Raw genomic sequence first — 24,426 nt, 5'->3', positions numbered from 1 at the left:
CAGTCTGTTTAAGAGTCTTAATCGGATCTGTAGTTGCCCACAATTAATCCACATTCACATTTCCTTTTATTTCTATATAATTAACCCTCAGAAATTCACACATGCACGCGGACACACACTCGTTCTCTCAGGCGGATTCTTCCTATAGGTAGATAAGATCCACTTATATAAGATGGTAATGTATCTCTTGACAGCCTAAGTCTTTTCCTTCTTTTTTCTTCCAAACGCGATTGCCAAGCCGTGGAGCATCTCCATTAATCGCTGGAAAGTCGTTTTAACTGCATGAATTAATAATGTGGCATCAGAGGGGAGAAGAATCGGCTGCCCATTATCGTAAACACCTTTAATATTTGATGATTTTATTTTTTCGGTTGAAGTAGTACTGAGCAAAGGTCATCCGCTGGAAACATAACCGAGCTCGGACAGGAACACTAAATGCTCATGTTCGGACATCAGCACTAACTGAGATCAACATTCTCCCACCATTCTGAATAGACAATTCAACAGAACAGACAGCATACGTTTAAAAAAAACAAAAACATATGCAATTCATTTTAATCAATTGTTTTTTACAAACTCTTGAATGATTCACTCTCAGAAAAAAAGGTACAAAAGCTGTCACTGGGATGGTATACCCTTATTATGTACACTTTAGTTACAAAGGTGTAGTTTTTAAACAGTGACAGCTTTTGTACCTTTTTTTCTGAGAGTGTTGAATGAATCGCTCATAAAGACTTGTTTCATTATTGGATAAATCAGTGTTTTTGAACAAATCTCTTGAATGAATGATTCAATGACTCGCTCAAAAAGACTTACTTTGTTTCATTACTGGATGGATCAGTGTTTTTAAACGAATCTCTTGAGTGAATGATTCCATGACTCACTCATAAATACTTCACTTGTTTCATTACTGGATGAATCAGTGTTTTTGAACGAATCTCTTGAGTGAATGATTCAATGACTCACTCATAAATACTTCACTTGTTTCATTACTGGATGAATCAGTGTTTTTGAACAAATCTCTTGAGTGAATGATTCAATGACTCACTCATAAATACTTCACTTGTTTCATTACTGGATGAATCAGTGTTTTTGAACGAATCTCTTGAGTGAATGATTCAATGACTCGCTCATAAAGGCATCACTTGTTTCATTACTGGATGAATCAGTGTTTTTGAACGAATCTCTTAAATTTAAAAATTCCATGACTCACTCATAAATACTTCACTTGTTTCAATACTGGATGAATCAGTGTTTTTGAACGAATCTCTTGAGTGAATGATTCAATGACTCGCTTATAAAGACTTAATTTGTTTCATTACTGAATGAATCAGCCTTTTTATTTGAATCTCTTGAGTGAATGATTCCATGACTCACGCATAAAGACTTCACTTGTTTCATTACTGGATGAATCAGTGTTTTTGAACGAATCTCTTGAGTGAATGATTCAATGACTCGCTCAAAAAGACTTAATTTGTTTCATTACTGAATGAATTAGTGTTTTTAAACGAATCTCTTGAGTGAATGATTCTATGTCTCACTCATAAAGACATCACTTGTTTCAATACTGGATGAATCAGTGTTTTTGAACGAATCTCTTGAATTAATGATTAAATGACTCACTCATAAAGACTACACTTGTTTCATTACTGGATGAATCAGCATTTTTGAACAAATCTCTTGAATGAATGATTCAATGATTCCCTCATAAAGACTTAACTTGTTTCATCTCTGCTGTTTCTCGTAATTAATTGTGAAATTTACTTTAAGTTTCTGAGTGAAAATTGTTTCTACACCCATTTTTTTCTTCAGTGTACCAGTGCAACACCCTGCCTCATTATCAATACTACTATACTATATATATTTAAGCTGTACTTTATACTATACCATAACTATATTTCAATACTGTAAAAACATATTTTGTTTGTTTTTACAAACTGAGGGACAGGTTGAATTCTATTGAAGTGTCTCTCCTAAACGTCTGTGGTTTACTTCAGAAAATGTAAAGTGTAGTTCACATGCTGTCACTCTGAGCTCCTCTGAAAAGGCTTTCAGCTCTGGAGAAACATCAATTATTCCTGAGATGGATCATGGTTTGGACGCGGTCGGTGTGTGGTTTTGCTACTGTCTCTGAAGGAATTACATGAGCGTTGTGAAGGAATTAAGCAGTGATTTTGATTTAGCCACATTTTCATTACCATCTCAAGTTAACTGTCCATGTCAGAAGCATCATGTTAAAAAGAGATTAGATGGATTTGTGTGTGCTGTGCTGTATGTGATGAATTAGTACAGAATATTTGATGCATTCTCTGTTCTTTAGGGGTTATTTTGGCCTGTTTTGTAAACTAGGTTTCTTACAGCGTGGTGTAAAACTCCCTGCCATAATGTTTTCAACTTTTCAAAAGTGTTTGAAGTGTGTGAGTGTCCTCAGGTGACACGATCCGGATTAAACTTGTGTCTAACCGTGTGTTTTCCTCTGGATTTGCTGTGCTGCTGGTTTTATTAACAGGATGAATGTCTGTGCTGTAATCTATAAGACTGAGTTTAATGGCCTCCATCTCTGTGTTTAGTGGTCCTATACTTATCTCTCTCGCTCCAGTGTGTCTGCTGTCCGCGTGAACCAATGGCAGAGCAGTTTTTCTGTCAAATGCTCAATATTTTAACAGCCCCCAAATGATATGACCTCGGTTGCACATAGCTGATAGTTAATTAATCTTATGCATTACTATACTGTGCATCTCTCTCTCTCTTTCTCTCTCTCTCACTAACACACACACACACACACAATTCAATTTTGTGTGTGTCTGTGTATAATGCATATAATTGAATATATGTACTGTATATCAGTGGTATTTTAAAATGAGTTGGCAAAGTCCTCACATTTGTATATATCAGATATAAATGTATGTCCCTGTTACACTTAATTTTCCTGGTTAATTAAAACATTACATATAAAAGAGAGACCAAATATAAATCTGTTTTCTATTTTTTTACACTAACTATAATGTTCTATTTGTTAAAACCAAGTATAAATTTCATCAAGTTTTTTCCAGATTTACATTTATTTCAAGATAATAACTAAAGGCAGTGACATTTTAAACAATATACAAGTCATTTTAAGTTGTTTACTTTTCTGTTTAACTAGTATTGCCATTAACGGCATCACTTTCTTCCCGATTCGTGAACGCGCATGAAAACAAGAAGTGGGATTTATCGCACGAGCCAATCGTATCCAATCACAGCGCGATTACCTCCTCTCACGTGACTTTCCCAGGTGCGTTAATGTCATGTCGGAAAGATCATATTTATGAGTTGAACGCACGTGAAGGCCTTAGCGGAATGTGTCCCGCCTTCTAAGTAAAAGCGGCAATCGCTGATTGGTAAAGTCATTGCGTCACTGCAGCTGCCGTTAGAAGCTCCGATCACTTCCGGTAAGTGAGGTCTGTACCATAGACTGTAAAAAAATATGGACGTAGTGTCCGTGACGTCACCCATAGGATTCTGAAGAGCAGTTTTGAAGCGTAAAGTAGGGACAAGCTGGCCGTCGCCATCTTGGCAGCGCATCACTCCCGGATAACAGAAAATGGGTGACTCGATGACTAACAGACAGCAGACAAACGGCAGTCCACCTGTCACTCAAAGTGGCCACACCCTTAATTATGCAGAACTTTAAGGCTTTATATATGTAAATGAATGAGTTATAAAAAAATTCACCCTCCTCACAGTTGTCATGAAGGGCAAAATTAGCTGTATAGACCAAAACCACAATTTGTACCAGACTGTAAACATGTAAACAGCTGTAAAGTTGGCCATTTTAACATTAAGCTCAATGAGATTCCGCCTCCTTTCTGAAGCCTGTCTCTAGTGGCCAGTCGATGAATTGCAGTTTAAGTCACTTCTGTAAGCTGAGAAACTGCGGGAGGTTGCCGCTTGGTCTGTACATGATCTGGCATAGAGATACGCGCGAGAGATCACTTCCGGCGCTTGCGTAAACTACGCCTCAAGGAGATAATCCAGCACCTGGAAAGTGTACCTTCCATAGGGGCAGCCATTGCTAATCAAGCCATCACCTGCTGTTAGCATCCCATTGACTCCCATTCATTTTGGCGTCACTTTGACAGCGAATATCTTTACATCTGAGGCGTTTAAAGACTCCATTCGTCCATTGTTTATTTCCAAACAAACACGACAATGTATAAAAGGCTCCATTACCTTGTATCTTACACTATCGCCCTGTAAAAGCCGTTTTTGTAAAAAATAGGCTAACGATTGCGTCATAACCACGCGACTCTGTCGCATAGTAGAGAAATTACCGTATAGACAGGAGGAGAAGCTCACAGGCAATCTTTTGCTGTCTATGAGGCAATTGACCTGTCGGTAAGCCCCGCCCCCCTTAGTTACTGTTGCTAACTCGGATAAACAAACGGAGTTGCTATATCTTACAATGTACAGCTGTCCGTGTGAAACCTTATCCCAAGATGTTTTTGAACTCAGAATGTAGCGATACCCCGTCCGAATGATGGCCAAACTTTACTGATGGATTATGAAGTTTATGTCTTTTTTTACTCCAAAAAATCATCGTAAGAGCTGAACAAACAAAGCATAAGAAGTGCGCATTAACGTCTCATTCACAAACTATCTCTCACCGTTGCATTACCATTAACATACACAGCAAATTACACAAAAACACTCACAGTAAACAAACATATACACAGACCGTGTGCCTTTTCGGGGGTGCAGTTAATACATGGCAAACTTTGTATCTGCAAAACAACTCAGATAAACTGCGTGCGAGCTCTCCATTTCACTACCCGTCCCGTAGACTATAATAACCATCAAAATAGGAGTCCTCCTTAGTAAGACAGATAATGTAGACCTTAAACATATCTCAAATTAAATTAATTTACATATAACCAGTTTAATATGGAGAGGCACTGAAATGTAGACCTTTGTGTGTTTGACCTACAGTGTTACATGACGTGAGAACAGTTAGTTATTCCGGTTTGTATGTTAGCAGGGACTTTAATAGTAACTTAACGAGAGTATGACAAACAGAAAATCCTCTCAGGATCCCTGGAATCAGTGTTGCAGTACCTCAGGCACATTTTAGCATTTTTGTAGCATGAACACCATCAAACCGATGACAGCTTCGGATTTTCCAATGTTTCTCTATGGCACTGAACCCTAAAGATGTCCGAGTTTTGGTCCCAGCGCAACTTATACTCACCTGCTATTGGCTCATCTGTGTTCAAGGGGCGGGACTTACGATAGGTCAATTAGGGGGACATGGAGGCATAAAGTCCGATAAAGTCCAGGGAGAAGCCCATAGAGAGCCAAAAGCAACAGGACAAAATATTTCAACAGCGTGATTCAGATTTCACTTTGCACAACTACTAGAGGACTTACAACTGTCAGACAGGTTGCTCACGTCACATCTACGTCGTCAAGCTCAGTCTGAGACCAGCCATCAGGAAGTGAGTGGTTCTAATTGACTTAATTTTTCCCTGTCGGAGCTTATGGGGTCGCTGTGTCCATTTCTTTTACTGTCTATGGATCGTGTACAGACCTCGTGCACCGGAAGTGATTGCGCTCTCAAGGCTGTTGGACATGCTGTATTAGAGGTAAAAAATGATATAAATACTGTTCGGTTTCTCGCACAAACCGATCGGTTCGTGTCTTAAGACATCAATGTACATTTTTTTACTCTCATAGATTTTGTTACCAGTCACATGCATTATACGACTGACAGACTGCAACGGTTGGAGTTAAAAATCTTCATTTGTGTTCTACTGAAGAAACAAAAGGCCTATTTGGACGGTAATTGTTTCTCGTTGGGGTCATAAGGTGTTTTCAACATTGACAGGGGCTAGTCTGTGTTTTTATTGCTGTCTGAATCCAGAATGTCAGTGTTTTTCTCCCACCACCTGCGTGAAAATCCCCGGCCGAATTACCTACTGCTTTAAGACAAACACCAGGTTGTGTGGTCATTTAATTGCCGTCTGAATCCACATCTCTGAGTTTAAGAATATAAAACTTCAAAATTCACTGTTTATATCCTTTTTGACCCCTGCAGAGCACCGTACGGTTGCGCTTTGCTGTAATTTGGATTACAGATCTAGACTTTCAATACTGAAATGCTGGCAAATATTTACAAGAGCAATATATTTCATCACCGCTCCAAAAATAAAAAGAAGAAAAGCACCTAAACATTTGAATGGGCCGTTATTACGGCAGCGATTATATCTGTTTTAATAACCATCACCGTGTAAATAAGAGGCTGTATTCACTCATTTCCGCTCATTTCCATGTGGAATAAAATGACATCCTTTAGATTGAGATAAAATGCAAGACAAACCATTTTAACTATAATGTGCGTCTATATATCTTCCTATTTTTAAACAGATTTAAATAATTAATTATTAGGATATTATTTTCCTATTATTAAATTAAATATGCATTTATTCTTATTATACCAAGCATATGACATTTTATTTACAGCATAAATCATGTTATTGAGCATGTGACAGCTCGTTCCCAGGATCACAACCCTCGCTCCTCCACCGGGAATAAATCACATCCGAATGCTCGAGTTTATCTCTGAGGTGGCATGATGCACATTTATTTTTACGGATTTCCACATGAGAAACAATTACCGTCCGAATAGGGCTAAAGTCCCCTATATCTTGGATGCCCTGGGGGTAAGCAGATACACATCAAATTTGCATTTTTGGGTGACCTATCCCTTTAAGTTAAAGGGTAAGTTCACCCAAAAATGAAAATTCTGTCATTAATGACTTCCCCTCATGTCGTTCGACACCCGTCAGACCTCCGTTCATCTTTGGAACACAAATGAAGATATTTTAGTTGAAATCTGATGGCTCTGAAAGGCCTCCATTGGCACAATGCACTTTACACTCTCAAGACCCTTAAAAGGTACTAAAGACGTCGTTACAAAGTCCATCTCACTACAGTGGTTCTAAAATAACTTTATGGAGTGACGAGAATAGTTTTTGTGCGCAAAAAAACCCTAAATAACAACTTATATAGTGATGACGATTTAAAAACACGGCATCGTGAAGCTTCGAAGCGTTATGAATCAGTGAGTCGAATTATGATTCGGATCGCGTGTCAAACAGCCAAACTGCTGAATCGACTCACTGATTACTTGTTTTGAATTATCGACTCACGAATATCGACTCGACTCACGAATTATCGACTCACTGATTACTTACCCTCATGTCGAATGACATGAGGGTAAGTAATTAATGACAGAATTGTCATTTTTGGGTGAACTAACCCTTTAACGAGTTAACTTTGATGAACGCTACCACAAAGTGGGAAGCTCAAGATTTCATCTTCACGAGTTGGGGGCGCGTCAGTGAGAAACATGGCGGAATACCATTTATAATTAGCAATCACATTGTCAGGCTTTTTTATTTATAACAAAATAAGATAATTCCCTGCACAAAATGTAATAGCATTGTAATATAGCATTAGCATAATATGTAACAATCAAGTTTACGTCCAGCTGTAACTTTACCTGCAGGTGTCTCTGTTGGACAGTCTTACTTTATAAAAACTTTTACACTTTTAAATGTTGCTGAAGTAACTATGTAGCTAATCAAATATTTTCTAATTATATATAGGGAAGCGGGGCACAACCTACGCGGGGTTAGTTGTAACGCGCATGTTTTAAACCTTTCCACACATGCCAGAATTACGAAACTTGCTGTATTTACTAGTTGTCATATCAACAGTATTTAGAGAAAAAAAGGTGCCAAAATTAAAAAATCTCGACAATGTATTTAACCATAGCAAAAGTAAATTTCTTACTTAAGTTTGGTTTTCATCTCTGTTTTTTGTGTTTATTTAAAATAAGACAAATCCGATATTTTTTTTATCTTATGTCTGTTATTTAAGAGTTGAGATGGTTCTTTAATGCTGATCTAACAGCAGAAGACACGAGCCGGGTTTAAATCCCAGTTGCGCAGGCGGGGCATGTTGTCACACTGCGTTACAATCAGCCCCTATTAGAACTATGCTATTATATTCTATACTTTTATGAATTATTTTGAGAAACCATGAGAATAGGGTGAATAATGTCTGAGAGCTAATGTTCAGAAATTATTCATTATTATTATGTTTTGAACGATGCTGTATAGCTGTATTTAGCGATGTGTTTGTAGTCAAACTCAAAAATGCTTATATTTTTAATGATTAAAAAATGCCATTATTTCATTTTAAAAAGTTAATAATTGTATTTTGTTGACTAAATATTTTAGTTTGTCTTGTATTTTTTTTATTTTATTATATCAGGTAACATTTTAAGCTGTTATTTGGTCATGATACATTGTGCCCCACCACATGTTACAATGTACCCCAGCTATGGGGCATGTTGTCACATTTCACTTCCATTCTTTCGGGGTAAATCAAGAAAAAAGTAAACACTGTATTAATGAAACAAAACCACATAATTGTACTAGACGTGTGAAATTAATGCTATTAAAACATAAATACTCTGAACCCCAAGTGGATTTACACAAACTGAGAAAGTCAAAAAGCGTTCGGTTGTGCCCCGCTCTCCCCTATATATATATATACCTATTTACAACAGGGATGTAGTGTGTGTGTGTGTGTGTGTGTGTGTATCAGATAATCTTTTTATTATAATTTCTGTATTATAGTATTTATTCATTCATTTATTTGATTATATCTACTTTAACAAAAGAGTTGGTTGTACAGTTCTTTAGTTAATATTGAAAAACATTTTTGGTTCTTAATTTTAGTGTTTAAGTGTTAAAGGTTGTTGTTTCGTCTACTTTTTTCTATTCACATATGCTTTTGGCAAATGCTTTTATTCAGAATGAATTGCATTGCATTCAAGGTTTACATTTTTTACTGTATTTGAACAAAATTGCACTTAAATAATACAGTTTAAATACAGTATTATTTGGTCTTTTTCTGTTTGTAATATATGCAAACAATATGTTCCCATAAGTATGGCGTAATATAGGATAAATAATTTTAGTGCTAAAACACTCGTTAATGGAATCATTAAGTGACTGGAATCGTTAAATCGGAGGCAGAATCATTCAATTATTAAGTTTACTATCCATAATCGGCACAATTGTTAATATGTTGTTAACTGTTGCTAGATATACTATTTGGGTAAGGAGAAACATGGCTGGAGAGGGAAAAGGAAGTATGGATTTATGGTTGTATTTTAATAAAAGGTTGAATATGTACTTTAAAGCTTTAGAAATGTACTGTCTGGAAGAAAGAAAGGTACCTATTTTTGATTTTTGAAGATATTTCTAAAAAACAATCCTTATACAGTTAAGACTGAGAATGGACTGCAAATACAATTATAAATTGTAAGCTTGTATGTTGACAGTGAATGTTAAACAAATTGTTTTGGTGTAAGAATGTTTAATTTTTGTGAGAATAATGCTTGAAAAATGATTTAATGTGCAATTGTATTTTTGCTATATGAGTTTTAAAGTTTTTTATTAATAAAAAAAAAAATCGGCACAAACTGGAGCAGATCTCTTCGGAGCCTTTTAATTTATGTGAACATAAACTCTTTAATATCACCTTTCCATATTGTGTTTAAGTTTGCCAGTGTGGTTCATTAATTACGACTCTTGTTACTGATAATATAGCAGTGGAAAATATCTGCACGTTTATTGTCCTTCTTGATTTTTGTAGAAGGGAATAGAGAGTTATTGGATATTAAACAATATAATTGGTATTTTGGCAGTTTTTCATGTGCAGTCTTGTTGTATTTGGCGTGTGTATTTGCTGTCAGGATCGGATGAGCTCTTCTGCGGAGCTCCATGTTTGGTAGTGAAATAAATGTGTGTAATATTCACAGTATCAGCTCATAAAATTGCAAACGTGCAAGATTAACTACAACCCTTACTTTAGTTGTTAAAGTCACAACAGTTTTGCGTGACAAAGTGCTTTGTTTACTGATCTGAGCGTCTCTGTCCAGTGCAGAATAAACCCTCGGCTCACGGAAAGACAGATTCAGGAAACTCTGGGAAACTCTCAGCGTGTGTGTCAGACTGTAAACGAGACCGTATTCTCACTCTTCATATTAAAAACATGAAGCGTATAGTTATGTCAAGTCAAATCTAGTTGTATAGCAATTTCAAAATACAGAAATCATGATGTAATAATATGTATTTTAAATAAAGGCAGGTGCAAACCTGAAGTTATACTTGGAAAACCGGTTGGAAAAAAAAAGAAATCCCAAAACCTGATTGATTGATCTGTCTATCTGTCATTCCATCCATCCATCCATCCATCCATCCATCCATCCATCCATCCATCCATCCATCCATCCATCCATCCATCCATCCATCCGTCTATCTGTCTATTGTTCTGTCATTCTATCTATCCATCCATCCATCCATATATCCATCTATCCATCCATCCATCCATCCATCCATCCATCAGTCTGTCTATATATCTGTTATTTGGTCTATCCATCCATCCATCTATCTCTTGTTTTGTCTGTCTATTGTTCTATCCATCCATCCATCCATCCTTAGGTCGTCCATCCATCCATCCATCCATTGTTCTGTCTGTCCATCCATCCATCCATTGTTCTGTCTGTCCATCCATTAGTATGTCTATATATCTGTTGTTCTGTCCATCCATCCATCCATCCATCCATCCATCCATCCATCCATCCATCCATCCATCCATCATCTATCTATCTATCTATCTATCTATCTATCTATCTATCTATCTATCTATCTATCTATCTATCTATCTATCTATCTATCTATCTATCTATCTATCTATCTATCTATCTATCTATCTATCTATCTATCTATCTATCTATCTATCTATCTATCTATCTATCTATCTATCTATCTATCTATCTATCTATCTATCTATCTATCCTTAGGTCCGTCCATCCATCCATTGTTCTGTCTGTCCATCCATCTGTCAGTCTGTCTGTCTATTGTTCTGTCATTCTATCTATCCATCCATCTGTCTGTCTGTCTGTCTCTTGGGTCCATCCATCCATCCATCCATCCATTGTTCTGTCTGTCCATCCATCCATCTATCCATCCATCCTTAGGTCCGTCCATCCATCCATCCATCCATCCATCCATCCATCCATCCATCCATCCATCCATCCATCCATCCATCCATCCATCCATCCATCCTTAGGTCTATCCATCCATCCATCCATCCATCCATCCATCCATCCATCCATCCATTCATTGTTCTGTCTGTCTATCCATCCATCCATCCATCAGTATGTCTATATATCTATTGTTCTGTCTATCCATCTGTCAGTCTGTCTGTCGTTTAGTCTGTCTGTCAGTCGGTCCTTCCATCCATCCATCCATCCATCCATCCGTCGGTCTGTCTATCTATCTGTTGTTCTATCCATCTATCCATCTGTCTGTCTGTCTGTCTGTCAGTTGTTCAGTCTGTCTGTCTATTGTTCTGTCGTTCTATCTGTCTATCTAGCTGTCGTTCCATCTATCCATCTGTCATTCTGTCTGTCTATCGCTCAGTCTGTCTGTCTATTGTTCTGTCGTTCTGTTCCTCCATCCATCCATCCATCCATCCATCCATCCATCCATCCATCCATCCATCCATCCATCCATCCATCCATCCATCCATCCATCCATCCATCCATCCATCCATCCATCCATCCATCCATCCATCCATCCATCCATCCATCCATCTATCTCTCGTTCTATCTATCTATCTATCTATCTATCTATCTATCTATCTATCTATCTATCTATCTATCTATCTATCTATCTATCTATCTATCTATCTATCCTTAGGTCCGTCCATCCATCCATCCATCCATTGTTCTGTCTGTCCATCCATCTGTCAGTCTGTCTGTCTATTGTTCTGTCATTCTATCTATCCATCCATCCGTCTGTCTGTCTGTCTCTTGGGTCCATCCATCCATCCATCCATTGTTCTGTCTGTCCATCCATCCATCTATCCATCCATCCTTAGGTCCGTCCATCCATCCATCCATCCATCCATCCATCCATCCATCCATCCATCCATCCATCCATCCATCCATCCATCCATCCATTCATTGTTCTGTCTGTCTATCCATCCATCCATCCATCCATCCATCCTTAGGTCCATCCATCCATCCATCCATCCATCCATCCTTAGGTCCATCCATCTATCCATCCATCCATCCATCCATCCATCCATCCATTCATTGTTCTGTCTGTCTATCCATCCATCCATCCATCAGTATGTCTATATATCTTTTGTTCTGTCTATCCATCTGTCAGTCTGTCTGTCGTTTAGTCTGTCTGTCAGTCGGTCCTTCCATCCATCCATCCATCCGTCGGTCTGTCTATCTATCTGTTGTTCTATCCATCTATCCATCTGTCTGTCTGTCTGTCTGTCTGTCAGTTGTTCAGTCTGTCTGTCTATTGTTCTGTCGTTCTATCTGTCTATCTATCTGTCGTTCCATCTATCCATCTGTCATTCTGTCTGTCTATCGCTCAGTCTGTCTGTCTATTGTTCTGTCGTTCTGTTCATCCATCCATCCATCCATCCATCCATCCATCCATCCATCCATCCATCCATCCATCCATCCATCCATCCATCCATCCATCCATCCATCCATCCATCCATCCATCCATCCATCCATCCATCCATTCATCCATCGTTCTGTCTGTTGTTCTGTCTGTCTGTCTGTCTGTCTGTCTATTGTTCTGTTGTTCTATCTGTCTATCTATCTGTCATTCCATCTATCCATCTGTCATTCTGTCTGTCTATCTCTCTGTCATTCTGTCTATCGCTCTGTCATTCTGTCTATCTCTCTGTCATTCTGTCTATCGCTCTGTCATTCTGTCTATCTCTCTGTCATTCTGTCTATCGCTCTGTCATTCTGTCTATCTCTCTGTCATTCTGTCTATCTCTCTGTCATTCTGTCTATCTCTCTGTCATTCTGTCTATCTCTATGTCATTCTGTCTATCGCTCAGTCTGTCTGTCTATTGTTCTGTCATTCTGTCCATCCATCCATCCATCCATCCATCCATCGTTCTTTCTCTCGTTCAGTCAGTATGTCTATCTATATATCTCTGTCATCCATCCATCCATCCTTCTGTCTATTGGTCTATATCTATACATTCTTGAACATATTCTCATCTATGTGAGGCGTGAGCATTGTTTCAGGTTTTTTTATATTTGTTAAAAATGTATGATGCAGTATGTGTGCTTTTTGCATTTTTTTGCAACTCGACTAGATTACTCTAATATGTGTTTTAATATCTTCTCTCCACAGCATGTCTGTTCAGGTACAATGTACTGTCCTTCATCTACCTCCTCTACCTCCTCCTCATCCCTCTCTTCTCAGAACCCTCCAGCATAACCATGCAAGGTAAGAAGCATCGCCGCACCAACACTAACTCTTCCCTAAGTGTCACCAATCCCATGCAGGAAGCACATCCATCTTCCCCTGAAACTGGCTTTAGTGCCTCATGCAGAAAATCTAATGGAGCAGAAGCGTTAACAAAACATTCAATGAAACCAGTACAGTCAGGAGGCGCTGTGGCTTTTGTTCAGAGGGAAGAACTCACTCATCCGCGCTTAGAGGAAAATTAAGATTTAGGGTTTAATGAAGGTGTGCTGATCATGCTGAATAATTGATAAGAACATTATGGTAAATCTGTGTTAATCCACTGAGGCGAGGAAGATTTAAGTGTTGGAGAAACTGATCGGTGGGATTTTTAATCCAATCATAGACCGATATAAAAAAGAAACATTAACCAAACCAAATGTGAGCCAAAACATTTTTATGGATTTTATGCATATGTTAACATCTGTTTCATAAATATGAAACAAATAAATGGTGAAATTAATGCTTTGAATTTAATTATTGTCACATTATCAGTCAAAAGTTTGAGGTCTGTACATTTTTACAAATGTTTTTGGAATTTTTGAAAGTCTCTTCTGCTCACCATGGCTGCAAAAATGCAGTAAAAACTGTAATATTGTGAAATATTATTATAATTTTAAATAACTGTTTTCTATTGTAATATATATATTAAAATATAATTTATTCCTGTGATCAAAGCTGAATTTTCAGCATCATTACTCCAGTCTTCAGTGTCACATGATCCTTCAGAAATCATTCTGATATGATGATTTGCTGCTCAAGAAACATTATTAATATTATTACTTTTTGATGCTTTATATTTTTGTGGAACCCGTGATCCATTAGAACAGTATTTATTTGAAATAGAATCTTTTTGTAACGTCTGTCACTTTTGATCAATTTAATGTGTTTTTACCGAGTAAATGTATTAATTGTCGTAAAAAGAAGTCTTACTCACCCCAAACCATTGAAAAGTACAGTAGTTCATTTTAAATATCATGTAATATACATTCGAGAGAAAAATGAAGTCAGTACAGTGTTGTTTTACGAACGTCTGGTCCATTTCTGCTCTGCTCATGGCAGCAGTTTTCCCGAGGTGTGTTCGGATGCTTGTTTTCCGATTGTTAATTATGTATAAGAGAAGGTTTTCATGGAATAAGATGAAAGAGGAAGAGGACAGGACATTTTAAGTGGTCTACTTGCACTCATCAATAGTTAAGCAGACCTGTGCTCATAGTAAGAGAAATGCATTCTGGACTTCACACAGATTTATCAGTGGGAATATGCAAATGTGATCCAACAATGTTTAAAGAAACTACAATAATAAGGGAGGTTAGTGCTCTTAATAGGAGATTTTGGATTATGCAATTGGAAAATAGAAATGCCTGAAGGTGTCTGTGGTAAAAGTGGTTCGTGCACACACGGATTCACACACGCACGTCTGTGTTGTTGCTTTGTTTACAACAGACAAAACATTTCAAAGGCTTTAAATGAATGACTCATTCTGGTCCTGTGATCAAATAAATTGGTAGTCTTTATAGAAGCGAGTTCACTTTTTGCATCCTGCTCACGTTAAAAACTCATTTATGGTCTAATCTATGTTGATGGAATTATACTCAAAAAGTTATTATACATGTGTGTGTGTGTGTGTGTGTGTGTGTGTGTTTGTGTGCTGTTCTTTTTTAACTTTTTATTCATCAAAGAATCCTGAAAGCATCACAGGTTATAAAAACATATTAAGCAGCTGTTTCCAACATTAATAATAAATCATCATATCAGAATGATTTCTGAAGGGTCATGTGACACTGAAGACTGGAGTAATGATGCTGAAAATTCAGCTTTGATCACAGGAATAAATTACATTTTAAAGTATAAAAACCATTATTTCAAATGGTAATAATTTTACTGGGTTTTTTTCTGTATTGTTTGATCAAATAAATGCAGCCTTGACTTCTTTCAAAAACATTACAAATAATAATGTTATACACTGTATACACACATACACTATAATACATCATTTAATATAATGGATGGATAATACATAATTAAATTTTTTTTTATTTAACCTTTATTTAACCCTCTATGGTACGCTATATGAGGAAAATGAGGGAAACAAATATTTGTAGCGTTTTTCCTGCTTAAAATAGGACACTATAACAATAGCAATTAAATTTTAATTTTTTTAAAGTTTGTTGCCTCAAGGCAAAATTGTAACACAACGGACAAATTGAAACATTTGACATTTTCATGTAGAAAAAAGAAATATATTTATTGAAAACATTAATTTCTTAAAACCAAACACCTGAAAAAACACATTTATCCAGTTTATAATGTATTACACATTTCATATTTAATAAAAAGTAACATTTCAAATTCAGCTGTTGCTCTCAGGCAACATTGTGCCATCGTGGAACACAAGTCATCATGTCAAATTATCATATCAAGTTATCAAATCCATCTTCATCCGTATCTCCATCTTGGATCTCAGCCTCACTCTCTCCCTGCCGGATTGTCACTATGACCTCATCTTCCTCATCACATGACTCCTCATCCTCATCCTCATCAACAGGCAGTTGTGTTTTTTACCTTTTTTGTTAAGTGCTATCGAAAATGTGCAGATCATAATATGTGCAGTTATAGTATGTGAATTACTATTCTTATACGTGCATTACAAAATCATGCAAAAATGCAAATATATTTAGAGAATTCTAACTCTTTTGCTTACAAATATATTATATTTGTATCCAACCTAGTGTGTATGGTATGGCATTATGAGATTCCTTTTTGGTACAATGTTGCCTTGAGGCAACACACCGTTTTTTGTTATTTACACTAAAACATCTGATGATATATAATGTAAAGTTCTTGAAAATACTTCTTTACTTAACAGTGAAAGTGACTCTTTTTGAGAGATAGTGATATTTTTTGTGGGTGATTAACTGGATGGAAATTAGTGAAAAATGCACTTTTCATTGGAGAAAATATGCAGCCATGTGACCTGTGCACAAAATGGACCCCTGTGGGTCATGTGACCAATTTTTTGCACTTTCATTGATTAGTATTTGAGTTGTTCTCCCCTGAGACAGGTTTGAACAATAAATTGGTGTTTCATTTGATAAAATATGAACTAAAATAGACTATGTTGCCTGGAGGCAACGCCGTACCATAGAGGGTTAACGAGGTCAGTCTCATTGAGACATTGAATCTCTTTTTCAAGAGAGACCTGGTCAAGATAGCAGAACAAATTAGATCACACAATCACAAAACAAACACAAAAAAGGCAAAGACAACTCAAGTGTATTTCAGTTAAAGGGATAGTTCACCCAAAAACGAAATGTTTATGTTTATCTGCTGACCCCCAGGGCATGTAGGTGTCTTTGTTTCTTCAGTAGAACACAAATGAAGATTTTTAACTCCAACCGCTGCAGTGTGATAGTCGTATAATGATGTCAATGGGGATATTTTAGAGTATGAGAGCAATGAGAGTAAAAACACAGACATACGAATCCTTATTAAACCCTGCGGCTCGTGGCGACACATCGATGTCTTAAGACACAAAACGATCAGTTTCTTCGAGAAACCCAACAGTATTTGTTATTTTTTTACCTCTTATCAGACGAATGTCATCTAGTATTCCCAGCGCCATAACTTCCGGCGAATAAGGTCAAAATACTGGCGCGATCAAAGATATATATACGTAGATGCCTCATTTGACCGATCCGCGCAGGCACTAATGAGGAATCTATGTACATTTATCTATAAATTATCTGTATTTTGCATGTATTTTGACCTTATTCGCCGGAATTTAGGGAGCGGGGACAGCTGATGCAGAGCCATAGAAAAAAATTAAATACATTTTTAAATATGGATATTTTTCTTACACAAACGCATCGATTCGCTTCAGAAGGCCTTTATTAACACCCCAGAGCCACGTGGAGCACATTATTTGACAGACAGATGCATTTTTTATGGACTTATGGACTTCAAAAACAGAGCTACTATTACTGCCATTATAAAGCTTGGAAGAGCCAGAACATTTGTAATATAACTCATGTCATATACACCTCGGATGACTTGAGGGTGAGTAAATCATGGGCTAATTTTCATTTTTGGGTGAACTATCCCTTTAAATAAAAGTGCCATTAATTAAACCATTTGCACGTGTGAATGTTCTATAGATTTAACATAACCTTTAAACTCATTTAAGGAAATAAGACACTGTAGTTTAAGGGTTTTCTGTAGGTCATTCCAAGTTGAAGGTGCAACAAACATGAAAGCCTTCAAATGAAAATCGTATCGTATGATTCAAGGAATATTTCTACTCAAAACCACAGGTTTATTAAGCTTGAAAATGTTTCTTTTAGTCAGCGGAGAAGAATTTGAGTCGTTGTTGGCTTTGGCGAGGGTTATATCTCAGATGTCTGACGCTGTGAGATATTGGCTGTGTTTTTCTGTAATGGTATCCAAACACTGAGGTGAATCGATGTGTTCTGTCGGGTTCTGTTAAGCGTGGACCCTTCCAGATGTGGGGAATATAGATAAGGGAGAAGTGACGTATTTCTCTTGGCTTGATTCTTCTTTGTCTGATGCCATAATGCTATAGTCACCGTTTCAAAGTTGACCTTTTATTATCCTTCCATGTTGTTTTAACCCTGTAGGCAGATGTTATTAAAGCTTCACTTCTGTGTGCAATCACTTTTTCAGAAGGCGATTGTTATCTGGGACAATACATTTGACAGATGCTTTTAGCAAGTTACAGTGCATTGAAGCCTTACAATTTGTTAGTATGTGGAATCGAGCCAATAATCTTGATGTTTGTTGATAATCTTGTTTTATCTTGATAATCGTAATGCTCTTGAGATTCTGAGATGTCAACATTTTGCCCACAGAATTACGTATTTGATATGCAAATTTCAAATGGCCTTTAAATTATCAGCATGATTAAAACTTTGCTGATAAATACAAGTACACCTGGCTGATCGGGGAGGGGCTGCACGTGTGGCCCCGCCCCCTCCACTTACTCTGATTGGCTCATTTGCCTTTCTTAGGTATACGTGATAGAAAATGTGTTCGTATTTGGTGTATGTCAGAGTAGCTCATGGATTGATGAGCGAATGTCATTAATACAGTTACAAAACTGTAAAAGAGAGGTGTCTAATGCCACACAAATAAGATTTAAATAGGCTGAGCTCAATCTAGATCCACAAATTCAGCCAGGTGTTTTTAACTTAAAGGATTAGTTCACTTCAAAATGAGAATTTCCTGATAATTTTCTCATCCAAGATGTTCGTGTCTTTCTTTCTTCAGTCGAAAGGAAATTACGTTTTTGAGGAAAACATTCCAGGATGTTACGTCCCAAAGATGGCTAAGGCAGGGTTTCCACTGGGTCTTAAAAAGTCTAGAATTTCAAAATAAAAATTTTAGGCCTTAAAAAGTCTTAAATTCGCGGAAGAATTCTGTTCTAGGTCTTAAATCATTTTAAACAGGTCTTCATTTTCCTACGTCCATGTAACGCTACCTCTAATGCTCATTGAAATTCTCCCGCAGCGCTTTAGAATGTTTTTTTGTTTTGTTTTTAATTGCGGTTGTTGTAGTTCTTTCTTTTGCTATAGTCCAAATATAATTTGCTGTATTACGACTACAAATGAGTCCAACATGCAACTTATATTGCATCCAATTTCGTGTTATTGGTGCCAGTTTTTCTGCATTTCCGCGATTACTAAATACAATGAAAAATCAAAAATGCATTGTTTGCGATCCGGTATAATTCGGAATTTCACTGCGAAATAATGCCAAGATACCAAAATAAACAAGATTTATGCATTTTGTTTATTCTATTGTCATGTGTGACTATTGTGCATCTAACATAATACAGTAAATGTGGTATCCTAATTATGAAAAAAAAACTATAACTATAACTCTAAAAAAATGCTGGGTTAAAAATAACCCAAGTTGGGTTGAAAATGGACTAACCCAGCAATTGCGTTTTTTTTAAGCAAACATTTAACCTAACCGCTGGGTTAAAACAACCCAATTGCTGGGTTAAAACAACCCAATTGCTGGGTTAGTCCATTTTCAACCCAACTTGGGTTATTTTTAACCCAGCATTTTTTAGAGTGTACCACCACAAATTCAGTCATTTTGATCTCAAAAATCACAGAACAAAAAAAAAATATCCTGGTGGGATTGAGCTATGGGGAAGTGCAAGTTTTTCGAATTTGTTCAATTTGAATAAATTAATTTACTTTGCAAGTCATTTGGTGACTGCATTTCCTTTTATAGGTCTTAAATTTCACAATTGGGTTGTTTTAACACAGTGAATAGGTCGTTTTAACCCAGTGGTTGGGTTAAATGTTTGTTTAAAACAACCCAATCGCTGGGTTAGTCCATTTTCAACCCAACTTGGGTTGTTTTTAACCCAGCATTTTTCAGAGTGCATTCATAATGGTCTTAAAATGTCTTAAAAAGTCTTAAATTTGACTGCAGAAACTGTAAGAGCATGAGGGACACAACATAAAATAAATAAATATTTTTAAACTTTAAACTTCAGTGGGGCAGTGCAAAAAGAACACAAGAGAAAAATGGAGTTTAAATGAAGGAAACGGGGTAAAACGAGGAAAGAGAAAGGAAAAATCAACACAGGAGGGAGAGAGAAAAACCCCCACAAAAGCCGATAGCAGGAAGTAGGAACTTAAACGGGGCTAAATCAAAGAAAATAACAAAACAAAACCCCACACATTACCTACATCCCATTCCCAAATAAACTACTTAACACAATAAAATAAAAAGGAGAAAATCTTCAAGACGCCCTACATAATCTACTCTAACTATCAAACTCAAAACATACAGTGATGGGACCCGTTTCTTACCTAGTGTGTTAACAACGCGCTTCTCTAGATGTTGCGAAATGAAGTCACGTGACGTTCTTTCCTGTTCCCTACTCCCTGGTCGGGATAAAATATTGGAGGGAAAAACAATGGAAGATAATAAAGATTCAAAGTACCAAACTAACATAGGTACAAACCACCAAAAGAAAGAAAGAAAAAAAAGAATTAACTCCTAAACAAAATCATACTCTTCAAACAAAAGAATAAATGAGAACAAAACCCAAAACACGCAAAAAGACAAAGCGTGGCAAACAAACAAACAATCCCCCCTCCCTCCTCCTCCTCCTGCCGTTTCCGGTTTGCATCTGCCTTTTTATCACCATTCAGGTGTCAGCGTCGTAATGATGACTGACAGCACACCAGACAATAGAGTCGCCCTGAGAGGTGAGAGCGGAGAAAGTGAAAGTAAAGGGAAAGAAAAACCAACAGCCATACCCCGAATCATCTGAGCTCGTAACACAGGCTTTTTCTCCACAGCATGGACTTCAATGGTAACCAAAATGTTGAAGGTCCAAATCAATGCAGTTTCAAAGGAAGGGCTTCAGAGGCTCTGCACGATCCCAGATGAGGAATAGGGTTTGATCTAGACAAACCATCGACCATTTAAAAAATAAATAAACCTTATATACTTTTTAACCTAAATTGCTCATCTTGTGCTGCTCTGTGACACACCACGGATTGCGTAACCACCAGGGGCCATTCTAGGATTTTCATTTTTGGGGGGCTCAGCCCCCAGTGAGGATATGAAAAAAATGATAACACTTTAGTTTAGGGTCCAATTCTCACTTTTAACTAGTAGCTTATTAGTATGCATATTAGGATATTGGCTGTTTATTATTCCTTATAAAGCAAATATTAATGCCTTATTCTGCATGACCATATTGTACATCCCTTATCATACAGTGTAGGCAGGTTTATAATCACTGAGATCCCAAATGTGGGACTAGGGGGGTTCGGGGGCATGGCCCCTTGAGAAAATTTTGATTTCTATGATCTACATATGTGCATTTTAAGATGTTCTGAACGCCAAAAAATTAGAAAACAATAGCTTGAAAACCATGTCAGTGGGCAGATATGACTGATAAAGTTTTTACATTTTTGTCAGTGAAGAAAGTAAACATATGTTTAACTGTTATTTATATGTTTTACGAATAATTGTTATAGACATGTTAATTAACTGAAGGCTAACAGGAAAGCTAGGTAGCCTAACTAAATGTATTAAATTAATTCACAGCATGCACACATTCATTAATCTTATGCCCAATACAGGCTGAAAAAAGATGAGCTTTTTTATTTACTGAGAGCTACACATGGAATTATTAGTTTACAATATGCACACATTCATTACTATTAACCTTATGCCTAATCTGAAGAAAACGGCTTTGTTAATGTCTTGTTTGTTAATTATATTAAAAATTACATTACATAGGCCTATTTCTAATCAAAATGGCGAAATTAGACAAAAGTTTATTAATTTGGCTGAATATTTTTGTCATTTGTTTAACATTTGTGACTTAAAGAAGCAGCTGTGAAATATGAAGCATTTAGTTTAGCTACATATCTCGCACTTGACGTCGAGTCGCGCTGCTAAAATTCGCGCTCAGCCTCAGCAGCTTCTGTGAACATAAAGCCCGCCTACTCTGATTTGATTGGTTTTCTAAAATATTTTGACAATTCACGAGCGGTGACAGACCAATGAGGCTCAGATCAACACACACACCTCTGCTTCTGACGTGTGCTCTGCTCGACGCCACAGCGGATTGAAGAACACGCCGATTAAAAGACAGAACGAAGCTGAAGCCTCCCGCCAGTTTCATATGTTATAAAGGTTAAAGGGTTAGTTCACCCAAAAATGAAAATTCTGTCATTAATGACTTACCCTCATGTCGTTCGACACCCGTAAGACCTCCGTTCATCTTCTGAACACAAATGAAGATATTTTAGTTGAAATCTGATGGCTCTGAAAGGCCTCCATTGGCACAATGCACGGTTCACTCTCAAGACCCTTAAAAGGTACTAAAGACGTCGTTACAAAGTCCATCTCACTACAGTGGTTCTACAATAACTTTATGAATCGGCGAGAATAGTTTTTGTGCGCAAAAAAACCCTAAATAACGACTTACATAGTGATGACGATTTCAAAACACGGCATCATGAAGCTTCGAAGCGTTATGAATCAGTGAGTCAAATCATGATTCGGATTGCGTGTCAAACCGCCAAACTGCTGAAATTTGGCGATTCAAAACGCTGAATCGACTCACTGATTCATAACGCTTCGAAGCTTCATGATGCCTTGTTTTGAAATCGTCATCACTATGCAAGTCGTTATTTAGGGTTTTTTTGCGCACAAAAACTATTCTCGCCGATTCATAAAGTTATTGTGGAGCCACTGTAGTGAGATGGACTTTGTAACGACGTCTTTAGTACCTTTTAAGGGTCTTGAGAGTGTAAAGTGCATTGTGCCAATGGAGGCCTTTCTCAGCCATCAGATTTCAACTAAAATATCTTCATTTGTGTTCTGAAGATGAACGGAGGTCTTACGGGTGTCGAACGACATGAGGGTAAGTAATCAATGACAGAATTTTCATTTTTGGGTGAACTAACCCTTTAATCACACATTTTTTAGGGGGGCTGGACAGAAGATTAGGGGCTGAAGCCCCCCTAAAAAGGGCCTAGTGACGCCCATGGTAATCACGTTGTAAAGGTCACACGAGACGTAGACAGAAATACCGACCCCATGCTTACAAAGCACTCGTGCAAAGATTAATACAAACATCATTTAGAAAAAAAAGGTTAAACAACGATGTCGGACGATTTTGAAGTTTTTTGTAAAGGGCATTTGTATTAGTCTTCACATGTTTGCTTGGGGCGGTACTTCCGCCTACGTCTAGTGTGACCTTTACAACGTGATTACCATGGGCGTCACTAGACCCTTTTTAGGACGCAGAGCAGCGCAAGATGAGCAATTTAGGTTAAAAAGTATATAAGGTTTTTTTATTTTTTAAATGGCCGAATGTTTGTCTAGATCAGACCCTATTCCTCGTCTGGGATCGTGCAGAGCCTCTGAAGCCCTTCCTTTGAAACTGCATTGATTTGGACCATTGATTTTGGTTGCCATTAAAGTCTATGATGTGGAGAAAAATCCTGGAATGTTTTCCTCAAAAAATGTAATTTCTTTTCGACTGAAGAAAGACAGACACGAACAACTTGGATGAGATGGGGGTGAGTAAATTATTAGGAATCAAGGATAATCAAGTCCAAAGCCCAGCTTAATTTAGCAAAACAATCATTTCAGGGACATAAGTTACAGGCTAAAGTTTTTTTGTTTCTGTGAAACTGCACAGCTTTTCCAGTTTTTAAAGGACACTCCTTCCTACACCAACTACAAATACAAACATATTTTCTACCATGTATGCCTATGAAAGACGATGGAACCAATCAGAATGGGTATGGGGCGGGGCGACACAATATACCCTAATACCCACAGGATGCTTTCTGTGCGCATGCTTCGTGTGTGTGCGCTCAGAAAACCATATATCAGAAGTTTAAATGGCTTTAATACGCATGCATGAAACTTTCATAATGATGATTATGAAACTGAAATGTCACGTATATATCACCACATATATATGACTATCAAAACCAAACAGAAGTTTTAGTTTTTGGCAGAGTATCCGAGTCACGAGCTGTAAAGGCTCCGCCCTCTTCTGGAAAGGGGGGCGGGGAGCAGCAGCTCATTTGCATTTAAAGACACATGCCCCAAAACAGCGTGTTTTTCCTTCCACTCGAAAATGGGCATTTACAACATGGTGTAATAATTGTAAAAAGGGGTATAATAGGAGCTTTGATTGTAAAACTACGCATTTTACTAAGACATATTATTGGCAGATATAGAGTGACAAAATTGATATGCATTTTATGTCAGTAGTCTGTACTGTTATAAAGATCTCATTGATTTACATTACAAGCCATCAGAATTCCAGCTTGCTTTTAGGCCATATAAATATCAGCATCTGCACCAAATTGCATAGTTTTGGGCCTCTGAATAAAACTGAGCCATTTTTATCCTCAATATTCACACTATATCATACTATATTAGACATAAAAGCTGGATGCATCAAATAAGATGCAAACATTTTTCAATAAACCAA

General features: G+C 37.2%; 1 protein-coding gene across 1 annotated transcript in view; it reads left to right on the top strand.

Moving 5' to 3' along the window:
• piezo2b (piezo-type mechanosensitive ion channel component 2b) overlaps positions 1–24,426 on the top strand; it is a gene marked incomplete at its 5' end in the record, with an annotated part of 187,017 nt that overhangs the window by 2,373 nt on the left and 160,218 nt on the right. The window contains one exon of the mRNA XM_079819677.1: positions 13,296–13,391. Within this exon, the coding sequence (XP_079675803.1) occupies positions 13,296–13,391 (96 nt within the window). The remainder of the gene's footprint in view (positions 1–13,295; positions 13,392–24,426) is intronic.

Source organism: Gobio gobio (assembly GCF_949357685.1).
Source record: "Gobio gobio genome assembly, chromosome: 6".
Lineage (NCBI taxonomy): Eukaryota > Metazoa > Chordata > Actinopteri > Cypriniformes > Gobionidae > Gobio > Gobio gobio.
The sequence above is the reverse complement of the archived record's forward strand: the minus strand, read 5'-3'. Positions and strand labels throughout refer to the sequence as shown.